The sequence below is a fragment of the Canis aureus genome, chromosome 4 (assembly GCF_053574225.1).
Source record: "Canis aureus isolate CA01 chromosome 4, VMU_Caureus_v.1.0, whole genome shotgun sequence".
In the NCBI taxonomy this organism is placed as follows: Eukaryota; Metazoa; Chordata; class Mammalia; order Carnivora; family Canidae; genus Canis; species Canis aureus.
In genome coordinates, this window is record NC_135614.1 from 8,276,957 (window position 1) to 8,304,101 (window position 27,145).

Below are 27,145 nucleotides of genomic sequence, written 5' to 3' on the forward strand. Positions count from 1 at the left end.
AGAGTTGATTTCCCGAGATTTTAATTAAATATATATGTCCTCCTAGGGCAGAAATACAGATAACCGTGGTATATTCTCTGTAATTCTAAATTTACCCCCCAACACTCACATGCACATTCAACTGTCACATATGCTAGGTAAATTTGATTCAATCCTCAAACCAATCCTATAATGAAGAAATAATCTCCAAGAATTCATATAACATGACTGAGGATGCAAATTACCACTCATCCATCTACAAAGACCAGGATTACATCATTTTAATTTGCCACTAGGGTTAGTGGTCCACTCCAGTAAAATGAAAAAAAAAATTTTTTTAAATCTTTTGGTGTCAAGAGCAAAAATACTAGTTTCTCTCTTTGGTCCCAACAACTTTTCCAGAAGATAACCTTTATCTTGGTTCTAGCTTCTCATATCATACTCAGGGTTCTGTTCTGCCCCCAAGTTGTCCCATAGCCTGCTAACTGAGCTTGAAGTATATTGGAGGTTCTTTAGAAAACAAACACTATCTTCTCATTTCTCCAGCTGCCCCCTCATTGTACGATGGTGAAGAGTAGATTTCTAATCCCATTTTTCATCAACATAATCCACCTGCTCTGTATCTTCCAGAAGTTCCTCAAATTGTTTTGTCTGCCACCAGCATTTTCCTTGTTCTCCAGGGCAATGAACTCTAGGCTCATTCTTATTTTTACGTCTATGATTTCATTGAGATTTTGGAAGGAAAGGACTATTACCTTCCCTTAATACACAATTTTACAGTAAAGACTCTTAACTGAATTTTCTATTTTTCCTAGAATTAATATGCATTATTAGTATAAGAGAAAAGAAGTATTTGAAAAATAAGGTAGTAATGATATGACTATGGCTTGGCACTGCAACCTAATGATGCTCATCCTGAAATTTGTTATTTCCTAGCATGACAGGAAAATTTCTGGAGAAAAATAGTAAAAATGCTTTGGTCCCTGACCAAGTATGTTCTCCTTGCACCGCTTTAGGTTAAAAATGAGAAGGATCCAGCAAGCATTATCTCATAAATTGTCATTCTGTACAACTTCAGATATCTTAAACCAAATTAAAACATAAGTAGCCTAAAGGATGACTATATCTCTAGGCCCAAGGACAGTTTTTGATTATACCAATGTAAATACTGTTTATGTTATTTATATGTTGCTTTGTTATGAAATTCCTTTGCATTGCCAAAAACAGTGTAATTAAGTTTAACTTATTATCTTTAACTCTATGTTTATAGCAAATAAAAGTGTGGTTCCCAAATATAATTCCCTAACAAATGTGCTGCTTTTACAAACAGAAAAATAAAAATTGAGAAGTGAAAGAGTGGTTCTCAACAGAAAGCCAGAAGTGCAAGACAGAAAGTTTAGTATCATTGTTCTTTTGCAACTGAAGATATCGATAGCATGCATATAACTGGAGGGAAAAACCAACACATCGTACGCATCTGCACAGCCCTTTTTCAATCTGCTCATGGTAATAGTTCAAAGGACTTTCATCACTGTCAGCTACCTCCTAAGGGGCAAGTATTAATACCACACAGAGGTAGGTCCTAACATTTCTGTTGCTCACCGCTTCTTGGATCCTCTCCCATTCAGCTTTGCCCAGAGCAGTTCAGAAAAGCTGGATTGTAGTAGCTTAGTTTTACAAACAATTAAATGACAAGTCTCCTTTATTTATGAGCCTGAAATACTATTTCACGTTTCAGTGATTTTAAGCAATTCAGGGGATAAAGGTACTTTAGCAGTAGTATCTATTATGATATTCTTTTAAAAACTAAGTTCATAGTTTGTAGAATTAAAACATGAGGTAGAATTTGAAGATAGGTTGTAAAAAAAAAAAAAGAAGACAGGTTGTAAACAGGAAGTACTAAATGCACAAAAGAAGTATTTTTCACTAGAATTAAGCTATAAAAACTAACATCACAATTCTAGAAATAGATATTGATGGAGTAACTCAAAGAAACCTTGTTCAGCTATTCAGTTTTGTAATTTGAAAAATATTAATGCCTTAGTCTTTGTTGCACCTCAGACACTGAATGAATCATTTTTCTCATCTATTCTCATCATAAGCAATGACTTGCTCCTAATCAAATAAAACTTGGTTTTTAAGGAATTCTTTCTCTGATTCTGACATTATTGCTTATATTTTTGTCTCTTCCATAGTAATGAAAAATTGCTAACAATTTACAGACCAAGTTGATATCTAGCTAATTATTTTGATTTTCTGAGATGATATATTAGATGTTTTATATTAACTGAAAAATTAACATCATAGCCATTAGCCATTAAAAAGCATTTCATATTTCAAAACTTTCACTGGTATAATTTCTTTGCCTCCAATAAATTATTTCAATAATTTATAGTATTCAAAATGTCATGACTACGTATTGGTGCTCATTTATAAATTAAAATACCGTATTGTGGGACGCCTGGGTGGCTCAGTGGTTGAGCGCCTGCCCCTGGCTCAGGGCATGATCTTAGGGTTGAGTCCCACATCAGACTCCTTGCCTGGAGCCTGCTTCTCCCTCTCCCTAGGTCTCTGCCTTTCTCTCTGTCTTTCATGAATAAATAAATAAAATCTTTTTAAAAATTTAAAAAAATAAAATACCGTATTGTTTCTATTGCTTAGGACTTTATTATTCTTGGCATTTTAGGCTCCCTATAATCTGGGACTTTTCTTACTCAACAAATTTCATTTTTACCACTCTGTAGCATGAATCTACCATTCTAATCAAGATATTTTCAGTCCCATGAATACATTATGCTCATTCCCATATTTCTTTTATTCATATTGTTTCTCAAAATATAACATCCTCATTCTTTACCATTTTACTGAATTTTATCAATTATTATCATTCAAAAGATGATGCCTAGTTATTTAATTATTCATAAAGGAAAGAAAATTAGGTCTTCGCTTCATACATCCAAAAATATCAAACATATTAAAAAGTGTAAAAATTAAAATATAACGGAAAAAAGTACATGTAAATGTTTGAACACAGAATAAGGTTTAAGTACAAAATCTATGGAAAAAATTATAGAGAAATGATCACTAGAATTTCTAAAGACAAACTTTCATACTTTTAACAATTTTGGAAAAACCGGAAATGACAACAATAAATTGAATTTCTATACAAGAAACTGGAGGACATCTCTTTTAACTTCCTTCTCTTCCTTCCCCAAAAACTTTAGAGAACACCTACAGGCTATTTATAGACAGCAAAACAAAAATATTGTAGTCAAATAACCATATTTCCAATAAGGATTTTCTGCTGCTTATTCTTAGGATTTCTACTTGTTTGCTTAATTTTGTTCCTCCCATCAGCTTAGTGTAAATGCATGGCCTTTATTAATTCCTTCAACACATGCTTTTATTGCACCCACATGTCAGACTGCGCTAGATACAAAGAACATACATACACTGATTGGAAGTATAGAGCACAATGACAACATAGAAAAAGGACTTCACCTACTGGGGATATGGGGTGTGTACGTATCTAAGATTTCCCTAAAAAAAATCTGTATAAAACAGTAAACTCTACCTACAGGGGCTATATCTTAAATATTTTTGTACCTTTCGGCATCTTATACAGTAGGTTCTTCTATATTTGTTAAATGATTTATTCCTATTAAAATCTGAGGTTATCCTAATTATTAATTAGCCTTCTTTTTTTTTTAATGGTGTGCCTGAGTCAGCTTTAGGATGACTGGTACTTTCAGATAGATACTTTGAGATAGTTTAGAAAGATATTTTTATTCTTATAAGATAAACAACCTAAATCTTACCTACATTATAAGGTAATTTCATGATTAATATTGTCCAGTATAACAGAGTATCATCTAGACATCAAAATAATGTATTTTTAAAAAAGAATTACTCATGTAATTTATATACTAAAATAATGTAAAGAATTATTAAAAATTTTTTCACTTAACAGTACACATAGGTTATAGAAAATGAAATGCTTTTTAAAAGCACATATTTTCACACTGTATATCCTGGAAGTTTATTTATCACTAATTCACAAATATCTCTGCATTGCTTGGAAATATTTAGTGAAGCAACTTCATCCTCTTCCTCAAAGTGATCTGATGTACTGCTATCCAGAACATTAAGTTCTAGTTCTGACAAATTAGATGGCAGATAAGAACTCACTTGAGATGTCCGAGGTGACTGGCTTTTTTCTGAAGACTTGCCACCAGTTCTTGTTTTAAGTTTTATAGACATGTCCTGATCCCTCTTTACAACTTTAGAATTATGCATACCATTTTGATCTATATGATTTTCTTTTTCCTCAGTCCAATGTAATAAAGATAAATCACTGGTAGAGATACTAGATGTTTCCTCCAAACTTTTATCTTGAATCTTTGAAATATGAGATCTTTTAGATGAGTGTACTGGTGATCCAGCTGAAAAAGGTGGGCTAAGAACAGAACTCTTTTCACTGCTGTTTTTTCTTATGGACAGTATTGTTTCACTAGATTTACTTGTGCATCGATTATATTTTGGATTTTCTGCCTCTGGACTGCTATCACGAGCTTGTAAAATCCTGCTAGTGTCCTCAGTGGTAGAGAAATCTTCAGAAGAGCAAGGGCTGGTGAAGTCATCTGAATACTTTAATTCTGAGATGCTTTCAGAGCAACTATTTTTACTTGGTTTATTTTCACTCATATTATCAGTAAGAGTATCAGTGGTTTTGACCTGTTTATTCTCTATTTCTTTATCTACCACAATTCTGTCAACAACTGCAACTTGTTGGAAAACACGTGGACTCTGGACTTTCATATCCATTTTTCCTTCCAAAATACTTGCAGGAGTAAGCCCTTCCAGAACAATGGAATTTGTAGGACTCGCAATTTCTTTCAATAAACCATTACTTATTCTATGTTTACAATCTACTGTTTTTTCAGCTGCACATTTCAGTTTAGTTTCTTGACTTGTGCTAGGGTCACCCAAAACTCCACTGATTTGCTTTGAGGTATCACTGTTTTCAGCAAAAGATGCATCTAATTCCAAACACTTATCTTTAGGTAGTTGGTGTGGCTTCTGATGTACTTTGGCAAAGCTTAATGCTTTAACTTTAGATGATGGAATTCTGAGTTTTGTACCTAACATCTGTGCTTGCATTTTTCTATACTGTTCTCTTTTTTCATGTACTACCAACATATCAGGATTTGTCTGCTTTAAACGTAGTTTAAGTGTCTTTGTTAAACCATAGAGCAGCTTCCCCCTCGGAACTCTTTTGGGAGGGTTATCACTGTTCTCTTCAAAATATTTACCTTTTTTGAGATTTTCAGCTTGGTTCTTTTTATACTGAAGATTCACTGACTTTTCATTTCCCCCCATTGAAAGCTTATCCTTAGATTCAGATTTACATGTGCATTTGGTAGAAGATTCTGGTGACCTCTTATCCTCAGTTCTATATAACCAGGCTAGGTGAGGATGTATTTGAGTAGGGCTTGCCACAGGTTGGTTGTGTAACACAGACAACTCAACCAACAAAGCATTTAACAAAGGCAGCTGCCTTATTGTATTAACTCTACTCTGTTCAGTTTGGGCATGATCTGCAGTTTGATCACTTGCTCCTACATCCTGAACATGGGGGGTATTTATGAGCATTGGAGGACTCTCCCGGGTCCCAGACTTAGTAGGTTTCAGACAATCAGTATCTGTTGGGGCAGTTGCACGATTTTCCTCCAGAAAAATACCATTCAATCCCTCAGGTACATTTATCTGTGGCTTAATGGTGATTGTACCCCGTACAGGAGGCATCTTTTCTGGCGTCAAATGAGTGTAATACAGAGGAGGGGGGCAAAATGTGTTGGTTTCAACGTCCAACTCTGTGACTTCCTGATCTGGGGGGCTGACGCTCCTCACCCCACTAGAATTTGAACACACAGAGCTGGTTTTGCCATGCTCCGAAGAAACTGTGTTACCGGAGTTGGTCTGACGGTGGAAAGCTATTTCCCTCAACTCCTTCTGTGCCTTTGGGACTCTTAAACTGGCGAGAAACCTATCAGCATCCTTGGTTCCGGGCTCTGACTTGGGTTGCTGTGTTTCCTGCGGGGCTTGGGAAGCGACTTCTGCACGCTCCACCTCACCTCCCGCGGAAGCGACTGGCCTCTCAAGGTGGCTCAGCAGGCTGCTTCCCAAGTCAGTCAAGCGGTAGCCCAGAGCAATGTCCCCAACCCGCTGCCCAACGTGGTCACGCAGGGGGAAACTTCCGCGGCGACCCTGGGAGCAGCCAGAGGCGGCCGGCCCCAGGACCTGGTGGGCGGCGGCGGCCAGCGAGATGCTGCAGGCACCCAGGAGCTGGGGGGCAGGAGTCGGGCGCCCCGGGGGCAGCTGCAGCAGCAAGGTGTAGAGCGGGGTCCGCAGGAGCAGGCGGTGCAGGGTGGCGGCGTGCAGGCGGAAGAGGCAGGACTTGCCGCGACCGAAGCGGACCAGGCCGGGCCGGGGTTCCGGGGCTGGGGCGCCGGGGCCTTCCGGGGGGTAAACCAGCAGCGTGGGGAAGTCCAGCAGGCGGAAGGCCACCGCGGGGCACAGGTCGCGCGACGCCGGAGGCGGCCGTGCCTCCTCCTCCTCCTCCTCCTCCTCGGCCTCCTCTTGCTCCCCCTCCACCGCGACGACGGGGGGCGGCGGCGGCGGCAGCCGGGCTTCAAGACGCACCCAGTCTACGAGCAGCTCCAGAGAGAAGAGCCGCTCGGACGTGGGGGCCGCCATTGCTGTTGCCCCTGGAGACGCTGCCGCCGGCTCGGGGAAGGGGAGCCGAAGCCGGTTCCCGCGAGAGTCACGGGGACCACAGCGCCTATGCGTGTCCTCTCGCGAGACTTAAGGGGGACCCCTGCAGGTCTGGGCAGCAGTTGCTCTGGGAATTTTCGCTGCTCCGCGCATCTTGCTCTCCGGGCTTACGTTATCACAATTACTTTTAACACTGAAGCGTGATCATATGATGGCAAGAAAACAGACTTTTTTGTTTGTTTGTTTGGGCCACGTTTCTATCCATGCAGATCTCCTGCAATTTTGAGGTCAGGTCTAACTCTGAGGAAAATTGAGAGTAAATCAGGACTCGGGACCCCAGGGCAGAGGAAAGCCAGTTGACTCTCCAGGGTCGGCCTTCTCGGTCTTCTCTGGCTCCACCCAAAGGTGATGACACTGCTGTGAAGCAGCGTGGGAGCCCCTATCTGGGTGAATTATGATAGCACCGAGACGCGCAGCGGGTGTGGTCCCATTTCCATTTGAGCAATCACCATGTGTGAGATTAATGTTAATGATTCCATTTAACAAAACAAATAGATCTACGTAAACAGCCAGTTGGGGGAGGGGAAAAGATCTTAGAGCACTATCCCAGATTCTCAAGGACACATATTTCTAACCTCAGTAAACCAGCTACATGGAAACCAAGACTGATGACACGGAGAGCTTTGAACGACATGGATAGTTCTGTAGAAGATGTTTGGGATGAGCAAGCGTGAACCCATCAATGTTTAGAAATGTAGCTATACAAATACAAAGGATGGATTCTACTAGTAACTAATTGAATTCAGGGCAATCTACTTAGGAGGCTGTCCCATTGGTGCAGGTGGTGGCCTGAATTTGCTCAGGGTCAGGGGAGAGGACAAAGAGAGATGAAAGAAGAGGCATTTGTGATAGCAGAATTTAGAATTTGGTGACTAGGGGCGAGAAGTTATGGATAAAAGTTTTTCACTGCTGAAGGAGAAAAAAAATGAGGCATAGATTTGATTTTTTTTTTTTAAGTTACTTTGGGTTTTTGGGATTGTAGTTTGAGGTTCCTGCCAGACATTATGTGAATATGTTTAATTTTAGACGGCTTTATAATTTATAGTTAAACTGCATTACATCAAAGCTCAGAAGAACGTTGTAAAGCTCAAGGGAAATTCAGAATTGGAGGGAGTTGATGCTTTAGTGTGAAGACTGAGGGAGGTTTCATTGCAATATATAAATAGAATATACTACTCTTGGCCTTGAGAATCTTACTAGCTACTTGCAGAGGAAACGTTTATCAAGTGACATGCTTAATGGATGGATGACACAGAGCAACAGAAAACAACATATTCACCAATGGAAAGCAATGGCATAGAGTCCATATGTGCATCCTGCTGTAAGTCTTTTGGGTAGGGTTAATAATGTGGAATATTAGCACTTACATATCTCCTGCATACAGACAGTGAAACCAGTGTCCTTCTTCTATAAGGACATTGCTTCTATAATTTGTAAAGTTTCTATAGAGATAATATATTCATATTCTTTGCCCATATACTCTATATGATTGGTATTGCAATATATGAATAATATTTTATAATTGTAAACAGTGTTAAATTTAACAAGTAAAACTTTTGCTATGAAAATTAAAACATTTCAACGTCCACAGACCATACATGGAGAAATAGCACAATGCTGTGGCTGGGGTCCCAAATTCTATAAGCAAACAACCTAGCTCAAATCTTGTCTCTGTGATCATAAATTAGCTTCTCAACCATCTGTGAATCATTTTCCTCATCAAAAAATGAGGTAGTTGTAGTATCTACCTTATAAAAATATTATAATATTAGCATTATGCAATATTAGTATTATAGTAATATAGTATACATGTTAAATAGTATGCTATATAGTATAATATACTATTTACTATGTTATGCTATATTTATATAGCCTGGCATCTTGTTAAAATAAATATCATTTTACTTACTATTTGCCATATAGCAGAGTTTTTGGTTGAATTTTTTAAAGCACTAAGCTGAGTTAGAATAAATAATTTATCTGACATGGGCCTATTGTTCTCAATCTGTAAAAGTTTATGTGCTCTGTGCTTTACCTTTCATGTGGTGGCCAACTGTTTTTGTTATAGGAAAAGGCAGGGCTAGGCAAGAAACTATGGATTAATGTACATTAATACTTTAAGATATAAATCTGCTATGCAACGTTAAGGAGTTTGAGGTTTATTGTGGGGGTGGCCTGGATTAGGATGTTGGCAATGGTGTGGAGAGAAATAAGCAGACTTACATATTTCAGAGAGAGATTTAATGGGACTGGTTGATTGATTGTATGTGAGGTATGAGGGAATGGAAGGTGAAGCACAGGTTTCTACTTTAGGCAATTAGGTTGATGGATCAGACACAGAGAAGCAGTGTTTTTTTTTTTTTTTTTTTTTTTGTAATTGCTCTTAAAGAAGGAAGTGAGAGACCAGAAGAGAAAACTATGAGTTTCAGTGTCCCGATATGTACTTGTTATACATCCAGGTGGAAGGTGTAAATTAAATATATGAATCTGAAACCTTGAGAGATCTGGGCTGGAAATACAGGTTTACAAAACATCAAGATGGAGAAGCAACCTAATTTCTTCATATAAGGCATAGATAAGTATGGCAATGAGACTTGTTCCTTTTTTATGTGAGTTTTCTTGTGACTATTATAGTTTTCTTGTGCATATTATAAGAATTTTGGCTTGATTTCTAATGAATTAGGATTTGATATGATACTGACATCCTTTTCTGGGGGAATAACTTTAAGGTGAAAAGAGACAGTCACAATCATTAACTAAGGTAAGGCATGATGACACTAATAATTTTGAGAGGAAACAGCAACTGGATTAGTGAAACTGAGCTGTGGGTCTGCTTTTTAAAGGCAGACAGTATATCATATCATAAGGGCTCTAGATCCATCCCTTTAGGTCTAGGTGGGATGGTTTAGCAGAAGTTGTAACAATATGGCAGTGATGGAATTAAGTAAGGGAACAGCATCATATCCTGGGTGGCTGGTCTACTTTGGAGCAGAAATGCAAATATGTGGGGAAACATCAGCTTCTGCAGGAGTATGGAGGCTGGCAAAAACCATGTAGATGTCATAGCTCCAACCTAATTTACTAAGCTTTGGAAAATGGAAGGTCTCTAAGGTGCTACTGAGGGAAGTGAGGTGGACATTGAGTTTTATGGACCAAACAAATCCCAATTAGTAGGAGTCTGTAACTCAGGGACCATGAAAATGCCCAGGACTTACTCTAGAAGCACCAAATACTAATTCCAAGTCCCATTAGTAAAGCCATCCTGCTGCCTATAAACTTCCTGGCTTAGTCCAGATTCGCTCTAAAATCAGATATAACCACCTATAACTGACATAGACTGAGAGGGCTGAAGATGGCTGCCAGGAGGATGATCTAAAGCTGAGTAAAGGGATCCCTGGGTGGCGCAGCGGTTTGGCACCTGCCTTTGGCCCAGGGCGCGATCCTGGAGACCTGGGATCGAATCCCACGTTGGGCTCCTGGTGCATGGAGCCTGCTTCTCCCTCTGCCTATGTCTCTGCCTCTCTCTCTCTCTGTGACTATCATAAATAAATAAAAAAATTAAAAAAAAATAAAATAAAATAAAAAAATAAAGCTGAGTAAAGAGAGGGCCTGCATGTAGCTAACTAGGGGAAAATGAAATCCAATATCCTTTATTTAAGGATAACTTTACACAGTGCTTCCTTTCCCCCATTTAGAAGAATGTAATCTATAAAAGGCTTACAGCTAACATCAGGCTTATGATGAAAAAAATAGTTTTTCCACTAAGATCAGGAACAAGGCAGGTGTGTCCCCTTTTGCCACTGCTTTTCAACATTGAACTGTAAGTCCTAGCTATAAGACAATAAGAAAAGGAAAGGAAATAAAAGGTATATAGATTGGCAAGGAAGAAATAAAATTGTCTTTATTTGCAGATGACATGATCATCTGTGCAGAAAATCTAAATAACTGACAAACTCTTGGAACTAATAAGTGATAATAGCAACGTTGCAGGATATCAAGTTATTATACTCAAATCTGTAGTTTTCCTATATACCAGCAATGCACAAATGGAATTTGAAATTGAAAACATAATACCATTATCATTGGCACCTCCCTAAAATTAAATAGGCATAATAAATAAATAAATAAATGCATACACACATACTTACTTAGGTATACATCTAAGAAAATATGTACAAGATCTGAAACCGTGCATGCCCCACAGGGTTAATAAGGTCGGAACTAGTAGAAAATTTAAAGTTTGTTTTTCAGAGAACTGTTTCTCCCTAATCAGCTATTGTTATCTTTTCAAGCCCCACTAACAAATCCATGAAGCCTGGACTCAATGTCAACTGATAGGGTTCCAGCCTGTGAACAAGCAAGGCTGCATTTCTTACCTGAGCTAAAAGCCCAAGACCCCATCTAATTTATACCAACTCTCAGAGCATGCCCCTTTTTGTCTTAAGATAGCTGCCTGACATTAGGGGCTAAATTTTGCCTTCTTCTGATGTGAAGTCTCCACCCCAAAGTGAACATGGGGTACATGTTACATATATGTTTGCTCAATAAGGATACTCCATCTTTCCTCATGAAGAGTTAACTTTCCCCCCTCCATTTCATCAATATGTATGTAGTGTCAACTCCTATGATTATAAAATACTTCTTCTCTCCCCTTTCAGGAAGGTGAAACTTGCCCTCGTTTGGCTGCCTCTCAAACAAACTCTGCCTTCCTGTCAACCCAAAGTCTCAGTAATTGTATTTGCTGTTTTGTTACAGATCTGTACTGAGGAAAAGTAGAAAACTCTGACAAGATCAAAGAAAAACTAAACGAATGGAGAAATAGTCCATGGCTATGGAAAGGAAGACTCAATATTGTCAAGATACCAGTTATTCCCAACTTAATATACAGTCAATGCAAAGCCAATCAAAATCCAAGCAAGTGATTTTTGTGATTACCAACAAACTGATTTGAAAGTTTAGATGGAGAGGCAAAAGACCCAAAATAGCCAACACAATATTGATGAACATAGTTGAACAACTGACATTACCCATCTTCAAGTCTTATGATAAAGCTATAGTAGTTAAATCAATGTGGTATTAATGAAAGAATAGACAAATAGACCAATGAGACAGAATAAGGGGAAGCTGGGTGGCTCAGCCTATTAAGTATTTGCCTTTGGCTCATGATCCCGGGCTCCCGGGATCAAGCCCCATATTGGGCTCCCTGCTCAGCCAGGAGTCTGCTTCTCCCTCTCTGTTCCTCCTCCCATTTATGCTCTTTCTCTCTCTCAAATAAATAAAATCTTTTAAAAAATGGGACAGAATAAAAAGCTCAGAAATAGACCCATCAACTGATTTTTGACAAAGGAATAAAGGTAATACAAAAAAGCAAAGGCAGTCTATTCAACAAATGGTGCTGGAACAGCTGGACATCCACATTGAAAAAAAATCACAGCTTTCACAAAATTTAATTCAAAATGGATCACAGCCTTAAATGCAAAATACAAAACTATAAAACTCCTTGAAGATAACATAGGACAAAATCTAGATGACCTTGGGTTTAACAATCACTTTTTAGATACAAAACCAAAGGCATAGATCCATGAAAGAAAGAAATGATAAGCTGGATCTTATTAAAATTAAAAATGTTTTGCTCTGTGAATGGCACTGTTAAAAGAACGAAAAGACAAATCCTAAGAGAAAATATTTTCAGAAGGTGTATTTGTTAAAAAACTGTTCATCAAAATATGTGAAGAACTCTTAAAGTGCAACAATGAGAAAACAAACCACTGAACAAAAAAATGAGCCAAAGACCTGAAGAACACCTCACCAAAGATGATACATGAATAGAAAATAAGCATGTAAAAGGATGCTCCAGATAGTATATCATCAGAAACATGCAAATTAAAGCAAGAGAGTGATACCACACACATCTATCAAAATGACCCAAATCCAGAATATTGACAGCACCAGATGCTGATGAGGATGTGGAGAGAGCAATAAGACTCTTGTTCATTGCTGGTGGGAATGCAAAATGGTACCGCCACTTTGGAAGACAATTTGTCAGTATCTTAAAATGTAAACATACCTTTACTATATGATCCAGCAATCACCTTCCTTGGTATTTACCCAAAGGAATCGAAACTTACCACTGCACAAAAACCTGTGCATAGATGCTTAGAGCATATTTTTCATAATTGCCAGTGACAGTCAAGCAACCAAGATGTCTTTCAGTAGGTGAGTGGAAAATTAACTGTGGTGCATCTGAATAAAACATTATTCAGTGCTAAAAAAAAAAAAAAAAAAAAGAGCTATTAAGCTGTGAAAAGATATGGAGGAAACTTAACTGCATATTACTAAGTGAAAGAAGCCAATCAGAAAAGCTTTATACTGTCTGAGTCCAACAATATGACATTCTGGAAAAGCAAAACTATGGAGACAGAAAAAAAGAAAAAGAAGAAAAGAAATCGTTGGTTGCCAAGGAGGTTAGAGGGGAGAAAGGGGTGAATAGAGCACAGAGGATTTTTACCCTGATGATGGATATCTGTCATGATGCATTTGTCCAAACCCATAGAATGTGCATACTAAGAATGAAGCCCAATGTGAACTATGGACTTTGAGCAATGCTGATGTGTCAATGTAGGTTCACCAATTGGAACAGATGTACCACTCTAGTGAAGGATGTTGATAATGGAAGGACTATGCATATGTGGGGTCAGGAGGGATATAAGAAATCTCTACACTTTCTGTGCAATTTTGTTATGCATATAAAACTGCTCTAAAAAAATAAACCCTATTAAAAAGAATGTGACAAAAAAGTAAAGATTTCATAAAAACAAGGAGCTAAAATAAGAGATGATTCTAAAGGGAAAATGAGAAAAATACAGGAAGTAAGATCTGTAAACTTAACAGTAATATACAAAGGTCAATTTAAAGCCCTTTCCCCTTTACTGTATTCAGAATCCCCTTGCAAATGCTTGTCTGGCATAACAAATCTAGAAACCTTAGTTCTGAGAATTGCTTAAGAGACAGACTTGGAGGTGGGGAGCACCGGGCTGGCTCAATCGGATAAATGTCTGACTCTTGATTTTGGCTCGGGTCATGATCTCAGGGTCATGAGATCAAGCCCCGTGTCGGGCTTGGTGCTGAGCATGGAGACAGATTGTCTCTCTCCCTCTGCTCCTCGGCCTGTGCACACTTGGCACATGCTCATGCACTCTTTCTCTCTCTCAAATAAATAAAATCTTTTAAAAAAAAGAGAAGGGAGAGATGGACTGGGATTTCTGATGCAGCTCTCTGGCTATCCTGGGTTGTCTCCCACTGGCTTCCAAAGGCTTGTGTTTCAGGGTTCTACATATATAATGTATTCCTTTTTTTTTTTTTACTTTGTACATTTATAATTATTTTTGGATTGTTAGTGTTTTGAAACAAAAGATTTGATTTTAGATTGATCACAGAGGCTATGATAGACCTTACTTTTTCTTAATATGTATTTTTTTATTAGAGTTCGATTTGCCAATATATGGTATAACACCCAGTGCTCATCCCATCAAGTGCCCCTCTCAGTGCCCATCACCCAGTCACCCCATCGCCCCACCCACATCCTCTTCCACTACCCCTTGTTTGTTTCCCAGAGTTAGGAGTCTCTCATGTTTTGTCACCCTCCCTCTGATTTTTCTCACTCATTTTCTCTCCTTTCCCCTATAATATTTTTCACTATTTTTTATATTCCCCATATGAGTGAAACCATATAATGATTGTCCTTCTCTGATTGACTTACTTCACCCATTATTTACTTTGACATGGATGGAATGGAGAGTATTATGCTGAGTGAAGTATATAATGTATTCCTGAGGCAGGAAGATCTCAATTAGAAGATTACAATGAACTTCACACAGCTTAAACTGTAAAAACATGGAATTTTAGAAACACTCAGTGTGGTATATTCTATTAGTAGTAAAGATGACTTGGTCTTAATTCTCAGAATGTGTACAGGGTTTGAATGTGGATCTCTTTTCCTTTGTTTCTGGCCCTTCCCTTTCTAAGTTTCTGGATAGCGGGAATCGTAGCTTTTTCCATTATGCTATCATTACATCAGGGACAGAGTTATGATCAGAACCATGATTACCACTTCCCACATCACAGACATGAAATAGCTGTTTGTAAATAGTGCAAATAATCTAAAGAAATTCTGTAAATTTGTCCCAAAGCTCTGCACTGCATTTTCAATTTTTATTTTAAATTTGTCAGAACTTGATATTGGAAATCCCTTCACTCAAGAAGGACAGAGAGAAAGACTGGAGGGTTGGGAGGGAAGGCAGGGCATTGAGGTTGGAGAGTAAGCAAAGTTTCTACTAGTGATTAAAGGGGAAGAGTGGCTTAAAAGCCCACTTAGATAAATCTCTTCCAGAAAGGGATCCAGGGAAATCATGCAGCATCATAAGGCTTTGAAAACATGGGTTCTTTGATAAACTCAATGTTACATAAGATTGATAGAAGTGGTTTAGTGAGAGTTCTCTGATGATCATTGGCAATTAGAAACACGGCCTAGAGGAATCTACATAGGCTCTGAAGTCTAGGGGTCCTGATTCAAATATCACCTTCTCCATTTCATAACCGTGTAACTCTGGGACAAGTTCACCAACTCTGGGAAGTTTACTCTCAGAATATCACATAGATTCTCAAACTGTAGCATGCATGTTCAAATGCGAACTCAGGCCCAGACAATTCTGGAGCATGTGTATCTGTGGATGTATCTGAATGATACTGTTAAATTCATGAATTCTTCTCTCTTTCTCATACATATAAACAGGCCTTTTGGCTTAATTGTCAGGATGAATATAAATAGCTGTTTCATTTAATGGAATTACATTTTAAACTGGATTTCTTTTAAATCACTACCCATATAATTTAGATTCTTCAAAAAAAAAATAGCCAGCTGTTGTTTTCATAATTAGTAAGATACCTATCTTTTGAAATCTGGGAAATAAACCAAGTGTTGGTAACTTCATCAAGCAGACCAGTCCTTTAGGAAGCTCTGGTCATACGCTGGAGCTAGGTGTACACTAAAGTAACTCCCTAGGTACTTCCAGTTCTGTAGTGCCTCTTATCTGTGCTTGCCATTGGATTGGGATCTTTATAAATTCTCTTCCTGTGATCCTCAGAGCAACCCCAGGAAATTACCGATATGCTCATAACGAAACAAACTTGAAGAAGTTAAAAAATGCACACAAATATGAATTTACACAACCACTAAGTGACATTAAAGCTAGCATTAGAATAAAAATTCAGTTCTGCTTGGTTAAAAAAAAAACCCAACTTATGTTTATCCCAATAAATTCCCTTAGCTTTCTTGCCTATGCCAAAGAGAGTATTCATATGTAGGAAATGGACAATATCCAATTTAAAAATGTATTTTGGGGTACAGAGGAACCAAAATAATACCAGTGAAGCTAAGAGACAAATGCAGAATATCAAACGTTCCATGAGAAAACTGACCCAGTTTAAATAAGTCAAGGATATGGAGAAAGGGGAGGGAGATAAGGGGCTGCTCCAATGGAGTCTTAAAGAGACTTAACCACCAAGCAAGTTTGGGCCTTTCTTTGGATTCTTACTCAAACCATCTAAAACAAAGACATACTGGAGACTAGGTACAATGTGATTGTAAACTGGCACTAGATGATACAAAAGAATCATCATTAATATGAAGTGTGTGGGATCCCTGGGTGGCGCAGCGGTTTGGCGCCTGCCTTTGGCCCAGGGCGCGATCCTGGAGACCCGGGATCGAGTCCCACGTCGGGCTCCCGGTGCATGGAGCCTGCTTCTCCCTCTGCCTGTGTCTCTGCCTCTCTCTCTCTCTCACTGTGTGCCTATCATAAATAAATAAACTTAAAAAAAAATTAAAAAAAATAATATGGAGTGTGTTAACTCATTAAGATTATTTAAGAAAATGTTTGTGTCTATAACAGATTCCCAGTGAGGTTCTAGTGTTGCCAGGTGAACAGGGGAGACCCCTGGGCCCTGAGGCCTCTGCTCAGCCTGTCCCTAGGATGCCCCTGGAGGCCATGGTCTCCATGCAAGAAAGAATTCAAGGACAGACCAGACACTTGGTTGAGTGGTTCAAGTAGGGAAGTTTATTAAAGTGAAAGTACACTCTTGAGATGGGAGAGCTGGCAAGTTCCAGGGAGAGCTGCGTGCCCCAGGCTTTGGGTCTCTATCTTTTATTGATAGTGGTTAACTAGGGGGTGGAATATTTCTTACTTGGGGAGAGGATTTCTTTGGGAAGAGCATTTCATGCCTTTTCTCCCTTACTTGATCAGGGTCTCTGGCCTTCTTTGTGTTTGGCCTGATCTGGTTTGATCCAGCTTCTTGGGGCTTTGTCTTTGGAATGCTGCCAGGATAGGTCTGTAACTTTCCAGGTAGCTGGCTTGTGACTCCCCCTTTGCTGGCCGCCAGCCATCCTGTGAAAACCTAACTAACTGCCCACTCTAGCAGTAGGAATGGAATGATATCTCTTAGAATGCTTTATAATGCTTCCAGATTAAAAAAAAAAATGAGTAGGTAAAGCAAATGTGGTGAAATCTTGATAATTAAATGAATCTGTGTGGTAGGTGTACATGCAAGTTCATGATATTATTTTCTATGCTTTGGTATATGTTTGGACCTTTTCACAATAAAAAATATTAGGGTATTAGGGTGTTTGTTTCACAAGATTCTTACCAGATCAGCTGCAAAAGCCATGAACTTCTAAAGATATATTTCTGTAATATCAGTACTGTAGAAATTAACCACAATGTATAACAATGTTTCTGGGGGAAACTTCCTCTCCTTGCTGGAGTTGCAAGCTTCTGGACTACCCCAAATTAAGTTTTGATGGCTGTCCCAGCTAGCCACTTAAAATAAAGGGTATTTGTAAGTAGGTTAGATATAAATAACATGCCTTCTATTTATAGAGTTTAAAGGCCAAGCATATTTGGAATTCTTTCTGACCTTGCCTGTTTCTCAATGCCAGCTGAGCTGCTTCAAGAGGTGGAGAGGTGAACCTCTGCTACTACAAGAATCTCCCTCTCCACCTCTCCTTTTGTATGTATATAATATCTTTCAACTTACTTCACAAAGTTCCCATCAGCTATTCTAGGGTATCGAAAAGTTTATTTTCCCCTTAATATGCATGTGTTTATCATATCTCAAACTGGAATTTCAGAAAGGAAATCTGGTTTCTGTAGGTACATACCATTTATATCGTAACATGTCAAGTACACAGTGACATTTCCACATTTTAAATGACAATTAATAGCATGAAATGATTTACTTCTTAGCAATACCGGAATCTCTGAGACCAAATTCCAACTACCTTTTCCACCTTTTTCCAGACTGTTCTTTCATACACATAGCTCCCTATTCTCAGCGCTAGATTTATAGTGTGCTTTCACTCTGCCTGGGATAATCTTCCTCTACTTCTCCACAGATTTCAAACTTGATCTCTCTTAAAAGCCTCACTCAAACACCCTTTTTGAAATGCCTTCTGGAAATCCTGGCCGGAAGTGATCTTTCTTCGCCCACAGCACTGAGTCTCTTGCAAACGATTTTTCTGTCTGGTATTATTATTCTTCCACACATGAGTCATTGCCTGTAGTCTCCATAAGCTCCCTGACAATGTTATTTCTCACAGGTAACGTGGTACCTTGTTTCTAAATACAGGATTTGTGTATATTTGTTGGGTTAATAAATGAAGAATATAATCCTTTATATGATGATTGTGTAGAGCACAAAGTTTGGAAAATATCCTGAGCTAAAAATTTGCAAAGCAAATATTGAAAAGAAAGCTCTGATTCCTCCCAATTTCTAGTGTTCTTCTCTGCGTGGAATAGTGTTTTATAGAAACCAAGGAGAACCTCGTAGAATGTGCCGGCCTTTTCAAAGAGACCCTACTGTGTTCAATTTGCCTTGGGTTTTGAAGTGATGGTTGACTAAATCCAAGGCCGTAGGTAGTGAGATTAAAGAAAACAGGATTAAGCGCTTTTTTCTGCACGCCAACTTGCTGATATTCGAGGCTTCTCTGCAGCCTGCCTTTCTGTTCAGGGGCTGGGTGTGAACATTCTCTTGAACACTGCTCAGGGCCCACCAGATGGCAGGAGGGACAGGAACCCTGCTGAAGCCACAGCTGAGCTTGTAAATGATACCATGTAATCGTAAGGTATGCCTTCTTTTAAATGATTACTCTTAATGTATGCAACCTCTGAAGGGAACCATGATCCGGCCCAGCTAAAAATAGACTCCATGTTCATTTAGTTTGGATTCTCTTAAATCATTCCCTCTGCTCTGCAACATCACTCTGCTCTTTTGTTTCTTCCCACCTGCAAAACCTGGCACATTGGGGCAGTACTACTTGCCATAAATAGAATTCAATATATATTAGGGTGGCTACTCCACTCACATTTCCTGGGCTTCACATAAAGGGGTATGGTACTCCTCACACACATTAGGATGGCTGCTGACAAAGAAAGAGAAAATAACCAGTATTGAGCAGGGTATGGAGAAATTGGAAACTTGTTGCCTTGTGGGTGGAAATATAAAATGATGCAGTCACTGTGGAGAAGTGTATGGCAGTACTACAGACTAAATTGCATCTCCCTAAAGTTCACATGCCTTATCCCCTAGTGGAATTGCTTGAAGCTGAGACCTTGAAGGAGGTAATGAAGGAGTGTTAAGTGAGATTATTAGGGTAGAGCCCAAATCCAGACTGGTGCCCTTTATAAGAAAGAAAATCAGACACAAGGAGTGTGTGTGCATAGAGAAAAGGCCATACAAGGACACTGTGAGAAGGCAGCTGTTTGCAAGCCAAAGAGAGAGCTCTCACTAGAAACCAGACCTACCTGCCTGGACTTCCAGCCTCCTGAACTATGAGAAAATAAATTTCTGTTTTTTAAGTTTCCCAGACTGCGGTAAATTAGTCATTGCAGCCCTACCTGACTAATACAGGTGGTACTCCAAAAAATTAGATAAAGAACTACCATGTGATTTTACAATCCCACTACTGAGCATATATATGTAAAATAATTGGAAGCTGGATCTGGGTAAGATATTTGCACATCTGTATTCGTAGAAACACTAATCACAATAGCCAAGAGGTAGAAAAAAACCCAAGTGTCCAACAGCAGTTGAATGGATAAACAAAATGTGGCATATCTAATGCCATATAATTTAGCCTCAAAAAGGAATGGAATTCTGGCTCATAAACAACAAAGATGGACCTTGAAGACATAAGGCTAACAAATACTATATGAATCCACTTATATGACCAAACTAAAGTAGTCAAATTCATGGGGGGCGGGGGGGGGGGGTACCCAGTATGGTGGTTACTAGGGACAAGGGGAGAGGAAAAAGAGAATTGTTTAAACCATGTAGAGTTTCCATTTTGAAAGACAAAGAAGTCAGGGCACCTGGATGGCTCAGTGGTTGAGCATCTGCCTTTGGCTCAGGTTGTGATCCCGGGGTCCTGGGATTGAGTTCTACATCAGGCTCCCCACAGGGAGCCTGCTTCTCCCTCTGCCTGTGTCTCTGCCTCTCTCTTTGTGTCTCTCATGAATAAATAAAATCTTAAAAAAAAAAAAAAAAAGAAAGACAAAAATGTTCTGGAGATTTGCTTCACAACTACATGAAAATACCACTGAACTGCACACTACAAAATGGTTAAGGTGGTAAAGTAATGTGTCTTCTCAGTAAGATAGTACAATTTTTAAAAATTCACTAAAAAAATCTTATAGAGGATGGGGCACGGTCGGAGGAAGGGAAGATGAGTAGTGAAAGACTCTAGAGATGTGGGCTCTGGTGAAGCCTAGAGCATATCTGATTCGGCATCTGAGCAAGAGGTTTTTCAAACATATCCAGTGAGCTTCTCTCATCAGCACCCCAGCTGGAAATATGGTTGTAACTAGTAAGCTGGTGATTCGTTGATCCTCATTCCAGGAAAAATGTCACAACACAAGTGACATGAGCCCTTCCCTCCCATTCTCTGTGTCCTCTTAGCATGCAAAGTCCTCTTACAAGCCATATCTCCCTGAACTGCCCCCAACCCGCACCCCACCTTCATGCTGCCTCCATTCTGTCTCTTCCCTCTTTCCCCACTCATAGTTTATTGGCCTACCAACCCCATTAGATTTTTAAGTTAACAATTAATTGTTAAGTGTTTAGGAATGATGACTGTGCCATCTCTCACATAACTAGCAAAGTATACTCATTTTTAAAAATGTCCTGATTTTGGCTCAGGTCATGGTCTCAGGGTCATGCAATTAAGCCCTGTGTTGGAGCCTGCTTAAGATTCTCTCTCCCTCTCCCTTTGCCCAGCCCGCCACCCCACTTATACTCTCTTTCTCTAAAAAAAAAAATAAGAATAAAGATAATTTAAAAAAAAAATCTCTTCCAAAAGGAGGAAATGATGCTATGTCTCATTTATTAGAATGTGTTGGAAGAATCGCTCCTGTCTTCACCCTTGAAATTAAATTGTTAATGAATATTTTTTTCCCTCAAACCTAAATGCTCTTGCTTTTGGAGGAAATCAATATATACCACCCCCAAATTTGCCACTTTGGCTATTGATTATTTTGAATAAAATCACTTGTGGAGCGCCTGAGGTGCTCAGTTGGTTAAGGATCTGGCTCTTGATTTTGGCTCAGGTCATGATATCAGGGTCATGGGATTGAGCCTCGGGTTGGCTCTGTGCTAACCGTGGAGCCTGCTGAAAATTCTCTCTCTCCTACTCCCTCTGCCACTCTCCCCACTTACACTCATGCTGTCTCTCTAAAATGAATAAATAAAATCTTTAAAATTAATTGAAATAATTTTATTCTTGGTGAAAGAACACTCTTTCTTGATTTGTCTGAAAGTAGGAAATAAATCTCCCATGCTAAAGATACCCTTCCAGTACCAGGATGAAGTGAGACATCCTTCTCATCAGACATATGGAATTTAGGGCCAAGAAGGCTGTATAAACAGACCTTGTTACTTCTTAACTAATTTGTTACCCTAAGCTCAAACTTCATTGTCTTGTCAATTCTTCACAAATTTATTGTTCCTTAGATATAAAAGATGCCTGCTTTGGTCACTTCTTGGAGCCTTACATCTTTGGGGTTCCCATACATACAAAATTAAATTTGTTTTTCTCCTGTTAATCTGCCTTACATCAATTTGTTAGACCAAAGAATCTAGAATATAAAAAGAACAGAAAGTTTTCTCCCCTATACTTTGATTTCTAATTATATGATTTTTTCCTAAAGAAGATTGTATGGCTTCCTTAGTTTTGTGGGGGTTTCTTTCTGATAGTGTATATGCCATTATGAAATATTTGCTGTAGATTATAGTATTGCAATATAGTTTTCTCATGATTTTACATTTAATGTCATAATTGAATCCTAAAGCTTCATTACCTAAAAATCACTAACTTGATGAATGTGTACTCAGACTAAATGGAGAAAGATATAATTTAGGGCCTTTATCTTTCTAAATTTATCAGTTCAATTTTATCAATAAATGCAATGTATTTTGAATAAAAACCTCAAAATCTGGGTTTTTATGGATGGATGCTTAATTGAATAAAAACCATGAAGCCAAATCCTTTTATATTGTTGTTTCTGTAAATATATCTTGATACACTGAACTATCCTAAAGACTTTTCCCCAGACAGTAACTTTATTAGGTTTTTGTATATAAATGGCAATCAATGCAAAAATCATTTAACCTGGCCCTCACTGCAAATGAAAAAAAAAAACAAAACCAATTATTGAATATATTAAAAAGATACCCTGGCAAAATCTAAGTATGTAAAGTGAGTGCATTTGTAAAACTTAGGGAGTTGGAAACACTTATAAAGAACTTCACATTTTAGGATTGAAGTGTTCTCTTTTTTTTTTTTTTTTTTTTTTTGAAAGTTCGCAGTGAGATTCAAATCATTTTCTGTCAATTGGAATCTGTGGGTTCCTGATCTGTGCAACAGCAGAGCCAGTGACAGTATTTACAGTGACTCCCTCCTAATGTGAAACAAAATGAGGCTCCATCATTTCATCAGAGCTTTAGCATCAATGACAATCAATAATTCTTTTCTTCTTTCTTCTTTGCACACATGCAGGATGGATCCTGAGTCATAGAACACCTGGATTAAAGGGTACTATGTATTTACTTCTTTTTTTTTTAATGTATTTACTTCTGGTACATACTCTAAAATTATTATTCAAAAGAAATCCTATCAATTTTTGTTAGTGTTCTGGATAAAAAAATCACATCTCATTTGTTTTTCATTTCTGTTTTTCTGATTACTAGTGAAATTCATCTCTTGTGGCATATTTATTATCTATTTCTTTGTACCCTTTGATTATATTTCTATAAATTGTTTTCATTTTTCTATTAATTTACAGGAGTTTTTATAACTACATATGTGTTTGTGTGTATGTGCATGTATGTGTGTGTGTTTGTGTGTGTGTGATATTTCCAGTTTGTGGATTCTGTTTTAAGTTTCTTCATAGTAAACATTTATGGACAGCTGTTCTTAAGTATAATATACCCACGTTTATCATTTTTGTATGTTTTATTAGTGATTTTTGTGTCATGCACAAAAAACAAAAATTTACTGCATGCACTGTGTCATGCAGTAAATCTCTACTCTGATGTCATAGACATCTTATCCTATATTTTATTTTGAAATATTTTAAGTTTTGCCTTTTACACATTTCTAACATGTCTAAAAGTGATTTTTCTGTTTGATGCAAAATAGGAATCCAATTTTATTATTTCCTCATAAACATTTGTTCTAGTGCTTCTTACTTAAATGTTCATCTTTCCCCCAGTGACCTGCACTGCTGTCTCCATCATATACCATTTTAATGTACACAAAGTTCTGTTCTTAATTCTGTATTGTTTCATTATTTTGTCTATCCTTATGTCTCAATTATTATAGCTTCCTTCAAACCTTGCTATCATGCAGTAAAAATACCTGTTTCATTCTCCTTATTAGAAAGGTCTTCTCTTTTTTTTTTAAGTTTTTTTTTTTTTTTATTGGAGTTCAATTTGCCAACGTATAGCATAACACCCAGTGCTCATTCCGCCAAGTGTCCCCCTCAGTGTCCATCACCCAGTCACCCCAACCCCCCGCCCACTTCCCCTTCCACTACCCCTTGTTCATTTCCCAGAGTTAGGTGTCTCTCATGTTATGTCACCCTCACTGATATTTTCACTCATTTTCTCTCCTTTCCCCTTTATTCCCTTTCACTATTCTTTATATTCTCCAAATGAATGAGACCATATAATGTTTGTCCTTCTCCAATTGACTTACTCCACTCAGCATAATACCCTCCAGCTCCATCCACGTTGAAGCAAATGGTGGGTATTTGTCATTTCTAATGGCTGAGTAATATTCCATTGTATACATAAACCACATCTTCTTTATCCATTCATCTTTCGATGGACACCGAGGCTCCTTCCACAGTTTGGCTACTGTGGACATTGCTGCTATAAACATCGGGGTGCAGGTGTCCCGGCGTTTCATTGCATCTGTATCTTTGGGGTAAATCCCCAGCAGTGCAATTGCTGGGTCGTAGGAGAAAGGCCCTCTCTAATCTTGGCCTTTTCCTCTTGGATACATAGTTTAGAGTTGGTTTAAGTTCCTGAAAAAGCACTATTGAGATTTTTATTGGAATATCTGCATCAATTTGAGAAGAAGTCATGACATCTCAACATACTGAATCTTTCTGTATACAGAAATGGACATCTGTCCATTTATTTAGGCTTTAATGTCTCAATAATTCTCCACAAACATTTCACACAGATTTTTAGATTTATTTCCAGGTACCCTATTTATTTGTTTCTACTATAAATGATATCTTTTAATAAGCTATGTTTTTAACTGTCGCTGTCTTGGAGAAGTACAATTGATTTTTCAATATTGATTTTATATCCAGCCACCTTGCTAAACTCTCTTATTAATTCTAATATTTATTTTTACTTGTTATGTATCAAATAATAGCATCTATGAAAATGATACTTTTGTTTCTTGCTTTCCAAACCTTACACTTTTTACTTTTTTTTTTATCTTACTGCACTCATTAGGACCTCCAGTAAAATGTTGAATAAATGGATAATTGTAGGTATAAAATAACACTTCTTAAAAGATCATAGCCTTTTTAAGAAGCCAAAGATAATTCCATCCCGTTTCTCCCACACATTAAGTAAAAAGAATAATATTACAATCCCACAAATAAATGTGGCTTCCCCTTTTCTATCCTCTCTGTTCTCTTAACCTGGAATATTATTTTCCAAAGGCTATAAGTTATAGAATTCTTTAGGGGAGAAAGTAGACTTGTCTTGCCTGGGGCTTGAGGTATATGCAACAGATTTCCTGAAATCACAGGAGAGCCAAACAGATACTAATTTTTCTTAACTTCCCTATAGAATTCTTTTTTTGAAAGTAAAAGTGGAGATAAGTATTTTACCATAGAAAGTTAGGGCAGATAATTCTCCAGAGATGGAGAATTGTTTGGCAGAGTATTGCTTAAGAGTTGAAGGTCATAATTTCTACTGTGGATCCGTCCCAGGTTTGCCTGGAGGCCATCCTGACTGCTGAGTCCTTAGCTTTTTAGATTATACACTGGACATAATACACAAGATCATCTTGCTTCTCAAAGATGGTGAAATCCAATGACCTAAAGTTCAGAAAGAATTTAAATTCCTTGAGAAGGTGAGTATGGTAAAAACATTAGTGAATGTTTTTATAACAATTATAATGTTATATAATTCTGTGAATGCAAAAATCTCATCTCGTGGGTGCTTACTAAATAGTAGCTGAATGAATTAATAAACAAATAAAACATTGACAGTTAAAAGTAATCTAATAAACCACCTTATAGTTTTTGAGATACAAAACTATCATATTTTTATTTTTGTTTTTAAAATGGATGTTCTTTTGTACAACCTATTTAGCAAAATTTCTAAAATACTACATTTATGATTATGCTGTACATCTTTGTACCTTACCACTGGTTGAGCTAATAATGACCATTTCCCCATTTTAAAAGTCTAATTCATGGTACCTAAGTAATATGAACATTTCAGATACATTAGCCTTTATCTATCAAACCTAGGTTCCTATCAATATCCCAAGAAAACAACATTGGGTTTTATCATCAGGATGCTGTTGCCAGATGTCCTTGGCCACACATGGGCAACAGAGAGAAGTCTAGCACCAGGAAGAGGAGAAATGCATGATATTGGAGAAGCCATGACAAGATTAGCTAGTTAGTATTCCCCAAACCTATTATACTTAGAAATTTATCATGTGGGAAAATGTAATGCATCCCCACATGATAGCAGTTATTTTTTTGTTTTTTACTTGAGAGACCATATTATGTAACACAGTGAATATGAAAATGTGGTTCCTAGAACAGCAGCATTAACATCACACAGAAATTCACTGGAAATGCAAATATTCAGGCCCCACCTCAGATCTCCTGCAACAGAAATCCCTGGAGTGGAGGCCAGACTCTATTTTAATAAATCCTCTAAGTGCTTCTGGTGCATGCCAAAGATTGAGAACCACTTGGTATAGTGATTAATATCATGGGCTCCGAAATAAGATTGTCTAAATTTAAATCTAGGTCTACCAACTCAGCGACTGGGTGACTTTCTATGCCTCAGTTTCCTTACCTAAGGAATTGGAGTAATAATAGTATCAACAATAGGGTTGTGATGAATTAATTCAGATGAAGTGCTTAAAACAGTGCCTCCCACATAATAAGCACTCAATAAATGTAATGTAGTATATGGATTTTTCAGGATAAAAACAATGCTTGTGAGTCTACTGATTTGAAAATGCTTTTTGCAATCTCTATTATCTTGGGATCTGCATTTGAAAATCCTCAAGCTGAATATGACACAAATCATCCAGTTACAAAGGAAGGAGCAGGTTTGTCCGGATAGTAGGACATGATTAGCATACAGTGGGGCAGCCAGTAAAGCATAGTCAGCCAGGAGCAGTTGGGTTTACAGTTGGGGCCTCTAGGAGCAAATGCTGAAGGGGACTTAGGGGTATAGCTGCTTATTCTATTCAAACCTGTGAGACAAAAGAGGAGTGTATTCATCTGTTCCAGCTGTTGTAACAAAGAACCATAGACTAGGCAAGGGGCTTATAAACAGCAGACATTTATTTAGTTCTAAAGCTGGGAGTTCAAAACCAGCAGATTCCTTGTCTAGTAAGAGCCCTCTTCCTGGGTCACAGATGGCTATCTTCTCACTATGTCCTCACATGGTAGGAGAGGTGAGGGAGCTCACTGGAGTCTCTTTTGAGAGTACTAATCCCATTCATGAGGAT

The 27,145-nt window shown here is 38.0% G+C and overlaps 1 protein-coding gene and 1 long non-coding RNA gene across 2 annotated transcripts; one reads left to right on the forward strand and one right to left on the reverse strand.

Moving 5' to 3' along the window:
• Nucleotides 1–245: 245 nt before the first annotated feature.
• Nucleotides 246–6,779, reverse strand: MAP10 (microtubule associated protein 10). The gene has a single exon (XM_077894489.1). The coding sequence runs from the start codon at nucleotides 6,733–6,735 to the stop codon at nucleotides 3,997–3,999; it is 2,739 nt and encodes a 912-aa protein (XP_077750615.1). The 5' UTR covers nucleotides 6,736–6,779; the 3' UTR covers nucleotides 246–3,996.
• A 385-nt stretch (nucleotides 6,780–7,164) lies between these two features.
• Nucleotides 7,165–13,727, forward strand: LOC144312137 (uncharacterized). Its single transcript, XR_013377573.1, has 2 exons — nucleotides 7,165–8,134; nucleotides 11,569–13,727. It is a non-coding gene; the product is annotated as an uncharacterized LOC144312137 (long non-coding RNA).
• The last annotated feature ends 13,418 nt before the right edge of the window (nucleotides 13,728–27,145 follow it).